The following is an 18,244-nucleotide window of genomic DNA, read 5'->3' on the forward strand; positions in this document are numbered from 1 at the left end:
GTACACAAAAGCATTGGGTTTTTCATTGTGCACACACACACACACACGCACGCTCGCACGCACACACACACACACACACACACACACACAGACAGACAGAGACACAATCCTTACACATGAACTGGATACACACACTTTTATACTGCAAGAAACTTATGCAGCAACTTTCTATGTCTTTGGGGGGTGGTCAGAATGTATGTGGATTTGGGTCAGAATGTCAGTGTCAGTAACAGTTAGGTGCGGCCCAATGCTCCTTACGGGGCAGCGGTCTAAGAGTAGCCTCTGCTGTGGATCTTTGTCCTTGTGCAAAGCTCTCACAAATATTTGCTTGCTTAAATAAAGTACCCCAACCCTCCCAAATGCATTGTCCTAAGTAATGAAAACATAAAGCTCTTTAATTACAGATTTAGAATCCAAGTTTGGGTTTAATTTTTTAGCTGAATATTTAAGATGTCAGCAACAAAAACTGAAGTTAAAGACTGTTTTTCATCTAATATTTCTATTTTATTGTATTTCAGCTTTATTTAAAACAACACCAAAGCACTTTTCCTCTTCGGTCCCCCTACAGGTTGGAAGCGGAATTGTACCGTTGTCGTTAATAATTTAGCCTACCGCTGCCTACCGTCGCACGCACGCTATTTGTTTATCCAGCACCGGCTTCGAATATAACGATGTCCACAGACAAGGGAGAGTATGTTGCATGATTTTATGAAATTATGACGTATTGCGACATCAGAAACGAAGAAAAACTAAATAATGACATTATAACGCTTGTCGTAAAGCAAGTCAAATTTGTAGTTTCTTATGTCTCATTCAAACTACAGATCCGCTACCCGATCTGGCAAACTTGCATAGTGCGGTTATAGCCGATAAAGGGCCGCAAAGCAAATGCAGAAGTGCCGTTCACCCTGGTACGAGTTGATGAACCACTGAAACGATTTTGGAAACATTATTTTAAGGTACAAAAGAATCTTTGGTGTTGCTTTAAATGAACGAAACCCATTTTTAATAGTTCATTGTGTTGTGTGTGTGTGAGACTGGCAAGCAGTGCTTGAACATTAGCATAATTCCACAGAAAGTGCATCAGATGCCTGTCATTCAGAGCTCTGCCACTCCTGCATTTATTTAATTTTTTTTCTAATTGTGACAGGGACAAGACACGTGATATGCTGTCATGTGATCAGGTGGATGTGTGTTAGGATGATCACTAATGTTCAGATCATGGTTTTTTTTATATATACATAATACAATTTTGTGTGACAGGTCAACACACATCATATAATTATTCACATCTGTGTGGGTCAGGGACAAGTTACAGTAGATCAGCAATTCCTTTTTAAGTTTAAAGTTTTCACATTTGAGTCACAGTCTCAATATTTCATAATTGGATGCATTTCGTTTTAAATCCAGAATCTGTGTTATTGGGTCTTCCTGTAAATAGGCTTGGTCGACTGAAAAAAAAAAAAAAACCCAGACAATTGACAATAATGTGTGTCATGTAAACAACGAAGGAATTCAAAATGCACTGAAAGGAATATTCATGGTTATCTGTATGATACAAAATCTTAAACTGGATATGAGCTTATTCAAATTAAATATGAAAAGCCGCAGGCGTCTCAGGTTGTTTGCGTTAGCATCCATAGCCCTGAGATCACGGCTTCTCTTACTGACACACATGCCAGATCATGTATTTGCCTGAGGGCTCAAACAGTCAGAGAGGAAACTGAAGTATTAAACCTTTTTTGAGCCATAGCTAAACAAATGATTGTCATTCACAATATGAAGCATGATTTTTAATAAAATATTCCTGGAAAATCTAGAACCAACATAGATTGTCAGTTCAAATTTTAGTAGGATGAAGCAGGGCTGTTGATTCGGATTAAGAAACCAGAATGCCATAAGCCATTTATCGCATTCAACACCCAAACAGCTGAATTAATGTGAACTCTTTCAATGTGATGAGTCAAGCGTGAACACTGGATTGTGGTCAGAACCGGCAGATCAGACACGCTGCATGCTGAAGATCTGTGAGACTTTCGTTTACTTTAACAAACCTGTCAAAGAACATTTTTGTCTTTTTTTCCCCTTAATGGTGTTCAGGTATTCTTCCTGCTGTAAAGTTATTTACTCAGATGTGTTCTCTAGAAAAAGGATGGAAGCATGCGGATCATTTCTGCACCTTCCTCATATTTCTAACAGTCAAAAAAAAAAAAAAAAATTTAATAAGATGTTTGCGTTATGGGGCACGGAAGTTGTGTCGCAGAACTATGATGATTTCCAAAGGCTTTTTATCTGTGCCAGTGGGCTGGGATGTACCATGCCCTATACAGTTCATACACTGTTCCAAATTATTATGCAAGTGACATATCAGTAAACATTCAGATTTTAGTTTTTCAAAGAAAGCATTTGTTTCTCATATCAATCTCGGACAGGTTTAAGTAGGCCTAGTTTGCCAGGTCTTCTTAAATGGAAAACCTACTTAAAGAGGTTGTTCCACATTATTAAGCAAGTCACAGTTCTCACATAATATGGGGAGGAAGAAAGATCTTTCTGAAGATGAAAGGCATGAAATGGTGCAATGTCTTGCAAAAGGCATACAAATAACTAATATTTAGCAAAAACTGAATGGAGATTATTGAACTGTCAAAAGATTTGTGATCTTTCTTCCTCCCCATTTTACATAAGAACTGTGACTTGCTTAATAATGTGGAACAACCTCTTTAAGTTGGTTTTCCATTTACCTAAGAAGACTTATTTTACTTATGTTGAATCAGTACTTTGCGACCGCTATATAGTATAAATGCGTGAATGTAATCCGGACATATGCCTATAGACTTTATTCAGAGCAGCGCCATGACGGGTATGAAAGTGAGGCTGTGAGGGATAGACTTGCCGTGTTTTCAATGGCATCCGCTGTAAAAAGCTGTATAAAGCTCTAAGATTACTTACAATTATCCACAGCTTATATTTTCGGGAGTTTTTTGTCAACTGAAATTTCTTGGAAAGATATTTTTCCAGTGTTTCATGAGCAGAACAATCCAAAAACACATTAAATAACAGTATAGCCCATTGAAGAGATGCATGTCTGTCCCTCACAGCCTCGCTTTCATTCCCATTGAAAATCAAAGATGGCGCTGCTATGAATAAGGCCTATTCGCCATGTTGTCATTATCATGTGTGTAGTTGCGTAGCTTCACTGCCATTCACAAATCCTCTCCCGTGGCCTCATGGGATAGTAAAGTGTTCATCATATGCACACTTCAGAATCTGGATAGAAGTAATAGGTAATTCGGGTACTTTTTGGCTACTCTGTTATAAGTACTGTTCGGACATACTTTTTTTGTCACATACTGTTTTTCACCTACTCTATAGGAAGTATGTGATTTCGGATGCAGCCTAAGTGAAGGAATAGGCAATTGCATACTTGTGGGACTAAGCAGAACTAATCTTAGACTGCTCCCTGGTGGTTATATTGCAAAATGGTTCAATTGCACAATCGTTAACTTGCACAATACCTAGACAAGATTTTCTCACTTTAGAGCAAATTTATAGTTTTGAAGCCAATGTGACTGATTTTATTTAAGAACTGACACTACATTGAATGGAGGAATCTTTTCTAAGGACCGTTTTTATGGCGTCAAACTTTATTCCAGGAGGTAGCCGTTTTGACACCTAGATCAGAGATCTTCAACCCTGCTCCTGGGGACCCACTGTCCTGCAATGTTTATTTCCAACCTGCTTCCGCTCAACGTGTATTTTCAAGTGATCCTGAAGTGCCTTATAAGCTGGTTCAGGTGTGGTTGGTTAGGGTTGGAGCTAAACTCTGTAGGACAGTGGATCCCAGGAGCAGGGTTGAAGACCTCTGACCCAGATGACAATTAATTCCTATTACCATAAATTATTCATATTGCACTTTATTGCTAAAAGATAGACTTGTTGTTGTTGTGTCACAACGCATATTATAGTGAGCAGGACAAAAACAACAAAGCTGTTGCAGCACTTAAATATTTATTCTGAACCTGAGACCATGACACCACATTCTTCCAAGAAATATATGCAATAAATTCACTTAATTAGTTTTAATATATTATATGCTTGGAATTCTGTTTAAATGTGCTTACAAAAAACACTGATATTTTAACTTGTGCCACATACTCTTAAAAGTAAAAATATATTATATTATTTTTTATATTATATTATATATTTCACTATAATATAATTTTCCTATAGTTTCTTTTTTTCCCTCTTTGACTTTGGGATGAAATGTGACCTGAACATGTTCTTTACTGGTTCCATGTGATTCACATGAGAGGATTTTGTTTTGAAGCTTCTTTTTATTGTATTGAAAAGTCGTTTTATCTGTCAAGCTAATACAGAAAAACAAAATACAATCTTATAGAGCCCCCTTGCAGTTGTTTGCACTGAGTTTGCACTTTACATCTCCATTGCAAACTAGGGCATCTGGGAGTCATTTTATCCTACAGTAACAATTGGTTCTCTGTTCCACAGGAGTTTTGATCAGATGAGCATCCAAACGGCGGACTATTTGATGACCGACACCTGCCCCACTCCTGTCCGCTCTCGGGCTAATTCCTTGATAAGCCTGGATCTCATCTCCCTTTCAGATCCATCTTCTCCCACTCGCAAACACAGGAAGGTAGGTAGATCCTGGTAGCTCTATCTGTCTCTGTCTGTAAATCTGTGGATCTTGTGAAGTGGACATGACATGGACATCACATGGGGTGAAATGTCTTTTAATCCTGAATATATAGATATTAAAATTCTCTTTACACTTTGTCCTGTTAAACAAAAAGAACATACTGATCCTGATGAGATCACTAAAGTTTACTGTTAGGAAGAGGAAGTTGACTGCATTTCCTATGCTGAGACTAGTTTGCTTTAGCCTTGGGCAGCTGCTGCTCTACTTTCATCAGAGGATCAGATTACAGCGGTCACAGCTCCCTGTACAACAAACACTAACAGACGCTGAATCTATCTGAAATATATTCCGTGTTTTATGTGGTTGTTTTTTGAATTCTGCACAGATGGTTTTTGTAGAGAAGACTCATTTGTTGAATCATGTTCACAAACCAAGGACATTGTACATCTTGTACTATGGTTTAACTTACTACATAAAAATACTTGGTAAAAAGCTTCTAGTGAATTAAAACAGCCCAAATGCGTTAAACACACATTTTATAACCATTGTCGGCTATTTATAACAAAAATGGTTTGATGTTAGTGAAATAAGTAGCTATATAAGGTTATTTATATTTGGTTTCCCCATTTGCTGATCTGTTTCAGTTCCATTCATGACGTAATGATCTCTTGAACAGCTTCAAGGGATAGTTCACCCAAAAAGGAAAATTCAGTCATTATATCCTCAAGAATCATTCAAGAATTTTCATTTTTGGATGAACAATCCCTTTAAGTGTTGTTAACTCTTTCATGAGCCTGCAGAGGGCAGCACAGGCTGAACAACTCAGTAAACTACACATTAAATACATAATATGTATGGACGTCAAAAGAACAGAAAAATGTGGATAGAAGTATACAGTAATTTAAACATTATTATTCATTAAAGTCTATTTGTCCACACAACCATTTGTTAGTTATCCATACACAGAAAAACATGTACGCCTTCACTTTATGTTTCTATGGTAGGCTACTCTATACAAAGTCCAGGTTCAGGTTGCTCATTATTACCTAAATAGATCTGAAATAGAGCAATGCAGGGATGACGTCAAAACCCGGAAGACTAATTCGCATCTAGTTTCCTCAAGGTTTTCCTATAGGGTTTTATAACAGGGTTTTTCAATTTATGAGCCTGTGGTAAACATTACTTGATGATACTTTGACTTTTTTTTCAATGACGTAAATTACACACACCCCTAGCAAAAACGCAAATTTTGAAGCTGTATTTTTGAAAACGTATACTAGATAAGACAATTTGGGGTGTGAGTGTGTGTGTGCAGTTTATGTTGTAAAACATAACCTCAAATGATCGTCAAGTTATGGTTTTATTTTACTCATAAATTGAAAAACCCCATTATGAAACCCCATAGGAAAATCTCGTGGGAACGAAGGTTAGTCTTTCGTTTTGATGTCCTCCCTTCAGCACTCTATACTGGGTGTCTCTTTACCAAAGATTTCAGTAACAATATTGTAAAAATTAGAGTGTTCACTTTGACCTACTGAGTTGACAGAAAAGTAAATTCAAAGTCATACAACAGTGAAGTCAAACAAAATCCTCAATAGCAGTGTTAAGGAAGGCTGACCTTTCTGTTGTCCATGACAAAGAGAACTTCAAGGTTTTATCCTTCTATGGATAAACCACCTGATGCCAAACAAAGAACACACCTTCCTTTTTAAAAAGTTATTAGCAATAACTTATGCTTATGGTTTGTGTTATTTGCTGTTTAGCTGATACTTTTCATCCAAAGCAATACTTAAATGAGTGAATATTCATTCAATTAAGTGTTGTACTCAATTAATGCACAAAACATGCCTCACACAAACTTTGGGCTGAACATGCAACTAAATGTAATAATGATACATTAAATATTTTATTAACTTGTATTTAATTGTATTCACTGTAGTTTCACTTGATGCTAGTGATATATACATAAAGTTAAAGAATCCAGTTGACAAGTGCAATACAGAAATTAATATAAATCAGTAAAGTAATTGTTAATTGTTGTACAGGTGAAGATATTTAATTGTTTTGTAATTATAAATTACATAGCCTATTACATTAAAGGTTGACAACAACATTTATTATTATTATTATTATTATTATTATTATTATGAGTTGTATTATTTGGTGTTATTAATGCCCAGTGGTCTGTAGAGTCACGTTGGATAGACAGGAAGGGTGTGGCGTTTGGTTGGATGGATGTGGTCGGTCTTCATACATTGACTGTGGACGAATAATGGTGTTTAACTTTGCCAGTTGCACAACAGCTCTAAAGTGAGCGCACTTACATGTGGCACAACCAGCAAAACTCCTGGAGCGGCGCCACCAAAGTAAACAGAACATGATTGCAACTTCAAAAAGTTTTGTCATTTTTTCGGTTCATGCAGTCTGCGACTGAACAGCGATTGAATGAGACGGTCCAAATATCGTAATCGAGAAAAGAGCTGGATTAATACACTGTCGGCTATTTGTTTCTTCTATGTTTTATTGCTGAGAACTTTGGACTGCTTACAATGATTTCTGTGTTCTGATTTCGGTACACTGCATGAAAAAAAGAAGAAAAACAAACAAACTAAAAAAAAAAAAGACACAGACTCACCATCAGTTGGATAAAATGGTAAGACTGCTATTTTGTTTAAAACAGATCAAACGGTAAGGGAAAGTAGTTGTGTTTGTTTTTGGGGTTTTATCGTGTCTGGAGAGTTTTTGACTGTCTTAAAACACGTTGAGCTACCTACCTAGACAGCATGTTGTGTGTTCTCACATGCGCGGTAATTATTATTTCCCCCGGTTCTTAGGTCGCTCTGAGCTGAATCGGAACAATACTGCCCAAATACTGTGTAGGTAGACGGTCACAACACTCGGTTTTGAGACACCGCCTTTGTCCTAGTTTAGGATAGTTACAGTGATCTTGCGAATCACTTTTCGTTCGTTCGTTCAAAAGAGCTGCTTCAAAATAAATAAATTATTCTTTACGCCATGGCGTGGTATTGCTGCGTGCTATCAAGTTCATATATGTGTTTAGTTAGGCTATGTTTCCCGCAAGTTCTGTCAATAGTTCAATTGAACTTGCGACCATAGTTGGCGATGCTTTTGGGAAACGCACCCCAAACCTATTTATGAAGTAATCGTTGTATCCTGTTTTGTGAACTGAATCATTAAAAGGTATCGACTCCAAGGAATGATTCGTTTATGAATCGGACGTGAGTAGGTGGAGGTAAAAACAAGGAGGTACATGTTTCAGAGGACTGCTCTGTAGAGGAAAAGATCATCTATTATTAACGGGGAATTGGCAAGGTATGAGGTTAGTCATTTCACCTCGGGTGTTCAGAATTTTTTATATGTAGATTTTTTTTTTTTTTCGTATAACTGCCGCGGGAGTCTGGAATTTATGTTCTTGTCAACGTGGCGCTTCTAATATTTATGTTTATTTATCTGAAAGATGGATGTCCCCCAAAATTATTTACTTATAAATTAAGTACTTGAGTTTATCTATCAAATGTATTTTATGATTCCGTAAAAATATATATATATTCTATTCATTTAAAATGTAATATTTTGAGTTTTACATATTAAACCCGACTGAACCGATGTCAGTGGCAACACCAAGGTACCACATTTTTAAGTAACAATAATAACTGTAAATATAGTATTTTGTTGGAGGATGTTTGATTAGGGTTCTGTGCTGACTTGAATGTTCTGTTGTTCTTCCTCTTGTTCCTGGGTGACTGTATGTTCTTGCACATCACTCATTTTAGAGTGCCCGCCAAGGCTGGGTTGGTCTCATGTTCAGATTTTGAATCAAACAATCATGGATTGTAAAGTGGAGGTTTTGGGACTTGTCTCAAGTCCCACTTGTCTTTTCTGGAGACATTTTACATATTTTTTTCAATTGATTGTGTGTGGCTATCTTGTTGAATTCTTTTATACTATAACTAAGGTTTTATGCATTTATGGAAGAGTGTAATCGTGAATAATTGATTTTGAAGCAATATGGTACGATAAGCTGTGCTGTATAGATATAGAGTCATCAAGGAAGACAGCTCGCAGGTTGGGGAAAACAAATAGCCTACCAGTTACATAGTTACTTATGCTTTTCTATGTGGGAAATAAGCATATGTATCCAATAGATTTGCAATAGGGGTTTTTACCTTCCAGCAAATGGAATAAATAAGCTAAAACAAGATTTCTGGGAATACAAACAATGCAGTGACTCTTTACTTTGCATATTTTGAATAAGTAAATTGTAAATCAGTAAATGTCAGAACTCAGATTACTATTTGCCAATGGAACACAGAAATACACAGTATCATTGGTGTTATTTTGTCAAGATCATTTATCATAATTTAGTAGGAACTAAAATTGCTAATAATGTTCAAAATCTGTAAACCCCTCAGCACAGTCGTAAGTACTCAAGTTTAAGTAAGGGATAATGTAGAGCGAGGCGGTTGTTATAGCGAATACAACCCCGACAGGCTGATCAGGACCGCGACGCGAAGCGGAGCATGTAATAAGCGGAGATAATAAGCATTATCCTGCTTATTACATGACTACCTACCAAATAAATCAATAATTTGACACAAAATATTGATTTAAAAAGGAGTTTATTGATTTAAAAACGATTCTATTGCTTCCGCAAAAGAAAATAGTCCGTTCCGTCTCTGCGGTTAGAATCCTGCGTCCATAGCAACGGTCTGTTTTTCATGGCAACGGTGTGTTATACTTAGCAGTGGTCTGTTATCAAGAAATAACAGACTGCATTCTACATTAGAATTCAACCAAGCCATGTAATAATAATAGTTATTTGAGATTGTATTTTATTTAGGCTAGGTGTTCTTACTTGTCTTTCCCGTTTTGTTCTCCTAGAGTTCTGAGGAGAAGAGTGGAGTTTTAAATCGTATTGGAAGCTTTTTCACTCGGAAGAAAAAAAGCAGAACCACATCGGATGACAGTGATGAAAATTTGTCACCAGAGGCCAACAGCCCAACCAAGTACTCAGGATCAGAACAACTGAAACAGACTCAACACAGAGAGATTGATGATAATTCAGAGTTTGGTCCAGAGAACAGAAGTCCCAGCGTGTGTAGCGTTGCCTCCATTGTCGCGTATGGAGGAGACTTGCCTTTTGCTGACAGTGGCAGTAGTGGACGAGGGAGCGTAAAAGAGGTAGAAGTGATCAAAGTGAGCAGGGTCGAGACCTCCTGTGACAAGAAGACCGAGCATCTGGTGCAGGAAGTGAACAGGAAGCTCAAGGTGTACCAGGAGGAGACAACACACACAACAATAAAGAAATGTGCAGACGTCCCTGTACACACTCCTGACACGCCAAAGTATTCTGCGGCCTCAGGAAGGACCGAGAGTAAAAAAACTGTTTTGAAACCCACCATCACAGGCGGCGGGAATTACACGGCGCTGGTCGGGGTGACTCTGGGATCACATTCTAGAAGCTCATCGTCCTCCGACATTCAGCCTGGAGAACAGACAGTAACTGAAAGCATGGGGAAGAAAAACAGCTGCAAGCGGAAATCACGCAAACTAAGCAATCAAGAAGGCAATAATGAGCTTCCCACCCCAACGAACACAACTTCCCCTGAGGCAGAGGAGAGTTCAGCTCAATCTTCTCCCTCACCTGGTCAAGTACACAGAGCCGTGTGGGCGGAAACTCACCTGACAGAGGAGGAGAGTGAGAGCTCCATTACTGACTCACTTTCTCCTGCAGAACCTGCTCTGGCCAGCCCAACTGAGAGTTACTCTATCCTCGGTGCAGTTGCCAGCAACACTCCTGGTCCTTCTCGAGCTCCAGAGCCAGCCAACTTCACCTTACAAGACAGCACTGAACCACCAGAGGAGGAAACTCGAGAGAAACTTATTCCTAAACACCTACATGCTGACAGCAATGAAGAGAAACGCAGAAGCTTGAAACTTTCAAAGAGTGAAAAAGTCTTTGCTAAAAGAGTGTTAGTTGGTTCTCAATCAAGCCTAGACGGGGAAGAACAAGCTGAAAGTGAGACTAACTTGGATATAACGCAGAATGTACAGCAGGTTAGGGTGAAAATGTAAGTACTCTTGTGTTGTGTTTGTGTGTCTGTGTTGGGTTACTGAGCAGCGAGGCCTTTGTTAAGTCTGTACAGTGCAGATGACTGTGTGCAATATGATACTTGGGTTCCCATGATTTTGAGTATGAGATGAACAATGACTCTCAGATCTTTCCATAGATTTAGGTTTCTGTATATATATATATATATATACACTCTACCATTCAAAAGTTTGGGGTCGGTAAGGTGTTTTAAATGCTTTTGAAATAAGTATTGCATGCACACAGTGCATACAATAAAACAGTAATATTGTGCAATATTATTACAATTTAAAATGTTTTTATTTTAATGTATTTTAAAATGTAATTTATTAATGTGATGGCAAAGCTGAACTTTCAGCAGCCATTACTCCAGTTTTCAGTGTTGAATGATCTTTCATTAATCATTCTAAAATTGTGATTTGCTGCTCAAGAAACATTTCTTATTATTATCAGTTGAATGCAGTTGTGCTGCTTAATATTTTTTGAGGAAACCATGATGAAAGTTCAAAAGAACTGCATCTTTTTAAAATAGACATTATAAAGGTTTTTGCTGCCACTTTTGATCAATTTAATGCGTCCTCACTGAATAAATATATTAATTTCTTTAAAAAAAATACTCACCCTAAACTTTTAAACTTTTTTTTTTTATAGCTATATTAGTTTTGTTGTGGACTTTCTTTAGGGAAGAATAGATCTAACCACAATGAGTGTTATTGTTGTCTAATGTTTAAAAACTGCTGTTTCTATTATCTCATTATTTATCATATCTTCATGTATAGCTGTGATAAAAGTAAATGAACACCCGTACAATGGAAATTAAGTGCAAGTGATTCACTGTCAAGATAGGGATCACTTGGGTTTCTACAGCAGCTATTGTTTGATTTGATCTGATCTTTAATTCACACAAGAGAAATTTACCTGAATAATTCTGTGCAGGTTCACCTCTGATTTATCAGCCCTTTTCAGATGAGTAATCTTAAAAGTCTACACAATTAATTGATATTCTATGTCATGGTTAAAAGTTTAAGCTGTTTAAGTTGTGTTCATTGATGATGCCAAGGTTAAAAATGCGGTCAAACAAGTTCATAAAAAATTTTCTGAAATAATTTAAGCTCTTTAACACTGAGTTTTTACACGGTTGAAGAAATCAAATTATTTCTCATCAATGTGATGCATACTGTTGAAAGCATATGAATGCATGGATCCTCCCATACCTGTCTCTTAACATTGCTGTTGCTTTTGTCTTTCCACAGATTACCAAACCCCAAAAGTGTGAATGTCAATCAGTCCAACCAACAGACAAATGAGTCTGTAGAAGATTGTGCTGTTTTCATTCAAGAGCAGCCTCTCGATGAGGATGTAGAGAGCCCCTTTGAACTTTCAACAGAGAATAGAGACGCCACTGATTTCCCAGAAATGCCAATTAATAAAGTACCATTTAATAGTGTGATGAGCAGTCATCAAAACTCATCTGTGCCATCCAAGCGTACGGACAGAGCTGCAAGTGGAACAAATGGGGGAATTAAAGCGAAGAGCCCTCCACCACAAGTTGCCCCTAAAACAAAAGCTGTTATGTCTCGCATTAAAAGCCTCTCTGAGGCATCGACGATAGAAGTGCCTCCAGTACGGAGATTTTCGCAGAAGCAGACAGACCAAAAAGAGATCCAGTCTCCAACAGAAAAAGACCAATCTGTTACACTTAGTAAACCAATTGACACTAAGACCAGAATTCCTAAGAAAACCGGACCAGAGGTTCAAACAAAACCAAAGAAAGTGGTGGAGGTTGTCACAGTGTATAGTGTGTCTACTGAAGCTGAAAGACAGATGTCCACCAAACGTCAGAATGGAGCAGGATTAATAAGCCCAGAGCAAAAAATGTCACAGACAAAGAGAGTGGAAGAGAGGGATGTTTTGGATGCCTCACTTATGACAAAAACTTCTCAACCCACTAAAGAACAGGTCACTGTTTCAAAGCCTAAAAGAGAAAGAAGTCTAAAAAATTCACTTTCTGATGATAAATCCCCATCCTCCCCATCTTCACTGGAGAATTCTGGTTCAACAAAGCTTAACACTGAATTCAAAGCATGTAAAGATATCCAAAAATCAAAAACACAACCAACAATTGTCAGTGACAGAAGTCCAACATCAAAGAGTAGTTTTCATTATTCAAAGAGTAAAGTCAAATCAGGTGACACTGGCAACAAAACCCAGGTAAAACTTTCTTCCTCAGCACCTGGCATTGACCAATCAGAGCAGAACATTGAAAAGGAGAAGTCAGCGAACGAAACCCAGCTAAGCGGGCCAAAGAGTCCAAGAAAAGTCATGACTGATGTGTCACCAACAGGAAGAAAGCTGCCTCAAATGTCACCAATGAGCCCTCTTAAACAGCCCTCAGATGAAGAAGTTGCCCGCGGAGAGAGTGAGTCATATGAACCCGCTTCTCTGCCACTTACCAAGCCAGAGAGAAATGAGTCATCACTGGTTAACGGTCCTGAAAGTAATGGCAAATCTTCCAAATGTGATCAAGCCACTGGGAATGCTGCGGCCAGGGTATCACCAGAGCTCAAATTGAAAAGCCCTGTTAAGGACATGGGTGATTTACAGTCAGCAACACCACGTCTCAAAAGTCCCTCTAAACTTAAACCCAAGAAAGATTTTAGGAAGGCAGAGGCAACTGCAGCTTCAGATTCAAAAATAGACGAATGTGAGAAGATGATGACAAATTTGTCTGTCACACCCACCGCTGCTCTGAAATCTGACACAGTTAAAAATATTTGTACTCAATCAAAAGCCATTTCTGAAACGGAGAGTGAAAATTGTGATACTGCCGAGACCAAAGTCACACCGGATGCGTCACTTTCAGTAAATGATTGTCAAACCAATCGACAGACAGAATCAAATCTGTCAATTTTATCAGACCCACATGTGGAAGTTGCATTAGATAAACAGTCAGATATTGCCAAAGAAAAGGTTATTTTTGGGTTTGGGGAAAAGACATGTGCTTTTGCTACGGCAGATGAAATTTCCACAATATCTAAGAAGGCTAAACAATCAAAAGCCTCTTCTGAAACAAATGGTAAAAAATCTGGTGCCACTGATACTGAAGTCACATTGGATTTGCCACTTTCAGAAAAGAATGATTCACACTCCGAAAAACACCAGACAGAGTCAAATCTATCAATTTCATCACAGCCAGATGTCCACGATGTACCAAATAAGCTATCAGTCAAAGAGAAGCCGCTTACTGGGTTCAAGAAGGAGAAATATGGCCTTACCAAGGAAAATGACATTTCTTCAATACCTGAGATGGGCCATTACACAGCCAGTGATCTGAGTATTCAAGATATTTGTAAACAATCAAAAGCCACTTCTAAAACAAAGGGTGAAAAATCTGGTGCTGCTGACACCAAAGTCAAACTGGATGTGTCGCTTTTAGAAAACAACAATTTGCAAACCATAAAATGTCAGACCGAATCAAATCTTCCAGATTTATCAGAGTCACATGTCCAGATTATGCCAGATATGCAGTCGGATGTTGTCAAAGAGAAGTTTCTTGGATTCAAAGAAGACAAATGTGCCCTTACTAAGACAGATGAAATTTCCACAATACCCAAGACAGCTAAACAATCAAGAGCTTCCTCTGAAATTAACGATGAAAAATCTGGTGCTGCTGAAACCAAAGTCAAACTGGATGTGTCGCTTTCAGAAAACGACAAAATGCAAACCATAAAACTTCAGACCAAATCAAATCTACCAGATTCATCAGAGTCACATGTCCAGATTATGCCAGATATGCAGGCAGATGTTGTCAAAGAGAAGTTTCTTGGATTCAAAGAAGAGACATGTGCCCTTACTAAGACAGATGAAATTTCCACAATACCCAAGACAGCTAAACAATCAAAAGCTTCTTCTGAAGTGAAGGATGAAAAATCTGACGCTGCTGAAACCAAGGTCAAACTGGATGTGTCGGATTCAGAAAACAATTTACAATTCATAAAACAACAGACAGATTCGAACTTACCAGTTTCAACAGAATCACATGTGCAGGTTGCATCTGATGAGCTGCCAGATGTTGTCAAAGAGAAGTCTCTTGTTGGGTTTGAGAAAGAGCCAACCAGTAATCTGAGTGCTCAAGGTATGGAGAAGTCTTGCCCTTCTCAGGAACAAATCATTCCAGTCATTTCAGAGAATTCATCAAAGATAGTCCAGAAGATGGAGACCAAAGAGCACAGTGTGAAAAATGCTCTAAATTCAGATTTGAAACGACCAAAAACAACTATACAGCTAGATGAAAAGGTTAAAAATAAAGAAGAAAGTGGTAAATGCAAAGTTTCAGAGAAGCAACCGGTTCAGTCTGAAGACTCAAGTAAAACAAACCCAGAGTGTGTCCAACAGAATGAATCCAGTATATCAAAGCAAGTTGATGAGGCGGCAGTAGCAGTGTTCACGGCTCCAGAGGCTGCTTCTAAACCAGAACCTGTTCAAAAAGGTGATCAGACTTTAGAGCAGCAACTTCCATCAGTTAAAAAAATACCAGATAAACAGACTCTCAGAGTGGACAGGAAGAGCGAGGTCCGAATTAAAAATACAGAGTCTAACCCGAAAGTCAAGGATTTTACAAAGACTAAAGATAAACTACCAGCTATTAACTTACAAAAGCTGAAACCACCATCCGACCAAAGCGTTCAAAAATTTACATCTCAGAATCTTCCTTTGGACACCAAAAGCCTCTCACAAATTAGCAAGGCACCATCTAGTTGGTTAGACGTGGACCAAAGTTTTGAGAAAAAGAAAACAGAGAGACGGTTGGATTGTTCTGCAAGTGATGACAATCAGCTTGACACTTCGGGTGACTTTGATGATTTCATTCGTAACATTAAAGAGAACTGCTCCCCTTTCTCTTTGCCACCAAGAAAACATGGGCAGAACAAGATGCCTTCGCCACCTTTTGCCATGCCGGCCATTAAAGAAGATCACTTTGAAAAGATTCTTGACCCAGAACAGTTCCAGTTTGGGACAAGAAGAACTGCGGGACCAAAAGACCCCTCTCCAGCCATGATTATTAAGAAGAACAATGAAGGGGCAAAAACCAACCCATTGTCCAAACGTGCTGAGGATAGCCTGCTTTATAAAGGTCTTTCATCTAGACGGGAACAAGACAAAGCTAAAAAGCTCACAGTTACTGAGGAGAAAAATGATGGAGAAAAACAAATCACAGAAGACTCTGGAAAAATGTCGTCAAGATTGGAAAGAATGTCAATAATTTCAAACCTTGTGAACTACCCAAACACATCAAGAAAAGCCAGAACTGAACCAAGCTCTCTCATTAATGGCATTCAGTCCCCCATTGCGCCACCACCAGAGGTGGTGCCAACCTCAGGAGAGCAGAAGGGTATACCACTGTCCCATGTTGTCACAGCTCCAAAAGAGGGGCTTGGTGATTTGCCAGATCATGGCAATGTAAAGGGTGGACCTGGTGATTCAGTAAAGGGCCCATTGACACCTCCTTCTCTTCCAACTTTCTCAGAAGTCAAACTGCCTGACTTATTGGAGAAATACATGAATAAAGGCAAAGAATCCAACACAATTAACCAGCAAAGGCCTGACACTAGCTCTCTCCCTGCATTGGATATTGGTCTCACCTCCAACACATTCAATTCAAACATGGGACTGCAAGGCATATCAGGATTAACATCTCCATCCAACAGCACTCAACAGATTCCACTGCTCACACCCACCAGCCTCTCACCAACATATGCAGAGGTAAGAAATATTCTTAATACAGAATGCCTACTATTTAAAAAAATCTCCTTTTGAGTAAAGCCCAAAAAGTCCTCATTTTAAATTCTTGCTTGAATAGTATAGTATAGTATAGTATAGTATAGTATAGTATAGTATAGTATAGTATAGTGAACAGCATGTGCTATATACTCTAGTGCATAATGTGTATAAAGCCTTTGTTTATAGTTTATTCGCTGTAGGGATGTGGGGAAGTCTTGCTTCACTGTTGAAACTGCTTGGGTTGTCTGTACCTGCCTCGTCTTTTATTAGTGGAACTTATGTTGTTCAGTGTTTAAGGGGAATGTTAAGCCCTCTAGGCTTCAGTTTGTTTTTATACAGTAGGTACCACTGACCACAGTGCCTTAGTGAGCAGTACTATTTTTAAGCCAAAGGTCCAGTCAATCTCTCAAAGTAAAGTAGTTTTAAAAATGTAATAAATGTTATGTCATAATTTTCTTATGATTATATTGGAAATAACGTGTTTGAATATCAGCTAATTTGTTTTTGATTTCTAGACATCAGGTGTCAGGGGCTTCCACAGACGCCCTGGAAAGGTATTGCAAAACTGAACTGATCTATACAAAATTGATCATAAATTATAATATTTATAGTACTATATTTGAAGACCGATGCAAAAGCCACCTCTGTCAAAAATTAGACAATAATATTGAGTGAATGCTCTCCGTACATAGTATACGTTCATCAAATACTTTCACTTCAAACTCCCTGCCTCAGCCCATTCAGAAATGCAGGTACTTGGGTAGAAACCTATACATAGGAGCCTGATAAAAAATGTTAATATTAAACAAAAACTTTAGATGGACTTAGAGGCTTTTGCATCTGAAGTCTTCATTTATTTAGTAGGTATTTTAGTACAACTAATTTATTGCTAATTTCCAGTTAATTATCCGCTCATACAGTGCTTCAATTAAGCAAGAAGAAACCATTTGACTAGCAAGAGTGTTTATTAAATATTCTTGCTTGCAGATTGTTATATACCAACAACCTCATTTTGGAGGAGAGGCATACGAGGTGTTCAGAGATGTAGAGGATGCCACTTCTCTGACACTTTCTCCACTCATCTCCGTAAAGGTCGTCAGAGGATGGTAGGAACAATCACTTCCTCCTGTTAAGAATGTGACAAATCTCGTGACACTTTAAAATGCAAGTTTGCAAATGTTTCCTGTTTTGTCCTGTTAGCTGGCTGCTGTATGAAAAGCCAGGCTTCCAGGGCCGAACCATCGCACTAGAGGAGGGGTCAGTTGACTTAGCAAATGAGTGGGCGGAGACAGAGCCCAGTGGGGAGATGGGGCCAGACAGCCTGCCACTCCCAACTACACCCATGGTCATTGGCTCCATTAGACTTGCATTAAGGGTAAGTCTAAAATCATGAGTCACATGCTTCAACACTTGACCTCAGTACTCTTATTAATCAGTACAATTACCCAAAGAAAAAAAAGTATAATATGCATTGGAAAATGCAAATGAAGCACTGACGTGCATCCTTTGATCTTTGATTTGCATTGATATTTTCCTCTCAGGACTACAGCACACCAAAAATAGACTTGTTCACAGAGCTGAATGGGATGGGCCGAATGTCTTCATTCTGCGATGACACCATAGAAACCTGTTCATTTGGTATTCCTCAGAGTACTGGGTCCATTAAGGTCCACAGTGGGGTGTAAGTGAGC

General features: G+C 38.4%; 1 protein-coding gene across 3 annotated transcripts in view; it reads left to right on the forward strand.

The window, feature by feature from the left end:
• crybg1a (crystallin beta-gamma domain containing 1a) overlaps window positions 1-18,244 on the forward strand; it is a 42,590-nt gene that overhangs the window by 14,338 nt on the left and 10,008 nt on the right. Inside the window, exons 2-8 of one of the 3 annotated variants that reach the window (XM_079852779.1) lie at window positions 4,510-4,657; window positions 9,563-10,752; window positions 12,026-16,535; window positions 17,069-17,107; window positions 17,541-17,659; window positions 17,754-17,928; window positions 18,095-18,234. In XM_079852779.1, coding sequence (XP_079708905.1) covers window positions 4,510-4,657; window positions 9,563-10,752; window positions 12,026-16,535; window positions 17,069-17,107; window positions 17,541-17,659; window positions 17,754-17,928; window positions 18,095-18,234 — 6,321 coding nt within the window. Of the gene's footprint in view, window positions 1-4,509; window positions 4,658-6,859; window positions 7,314-7,931; window positions 8,001-9,562; window positions 10,753-12,025; window positions 16,536-17,068; window positions 17,108-17,540; window positions 17,660-17,753; window positions 17,929-18,094; window positions 18,235-18,244 lie in introns of those variants that run through there. The other 2 variants (XM_079852780.1, XM_079852781.1) reach the window with 2 other exon arrangements.

The sequence above is a fragment of the Squalius cephalus genome (assembly GCF_949319135.1).
Source record: "Squalius cephalus genome assembly, chromosome: 20".
Taxonomy (NCBI): Eukaryota; Metazoa; Chordata; class Actinopteri; order Cypriniformes; family Leuciscidae; genus Squalius; species Squalius cephalus.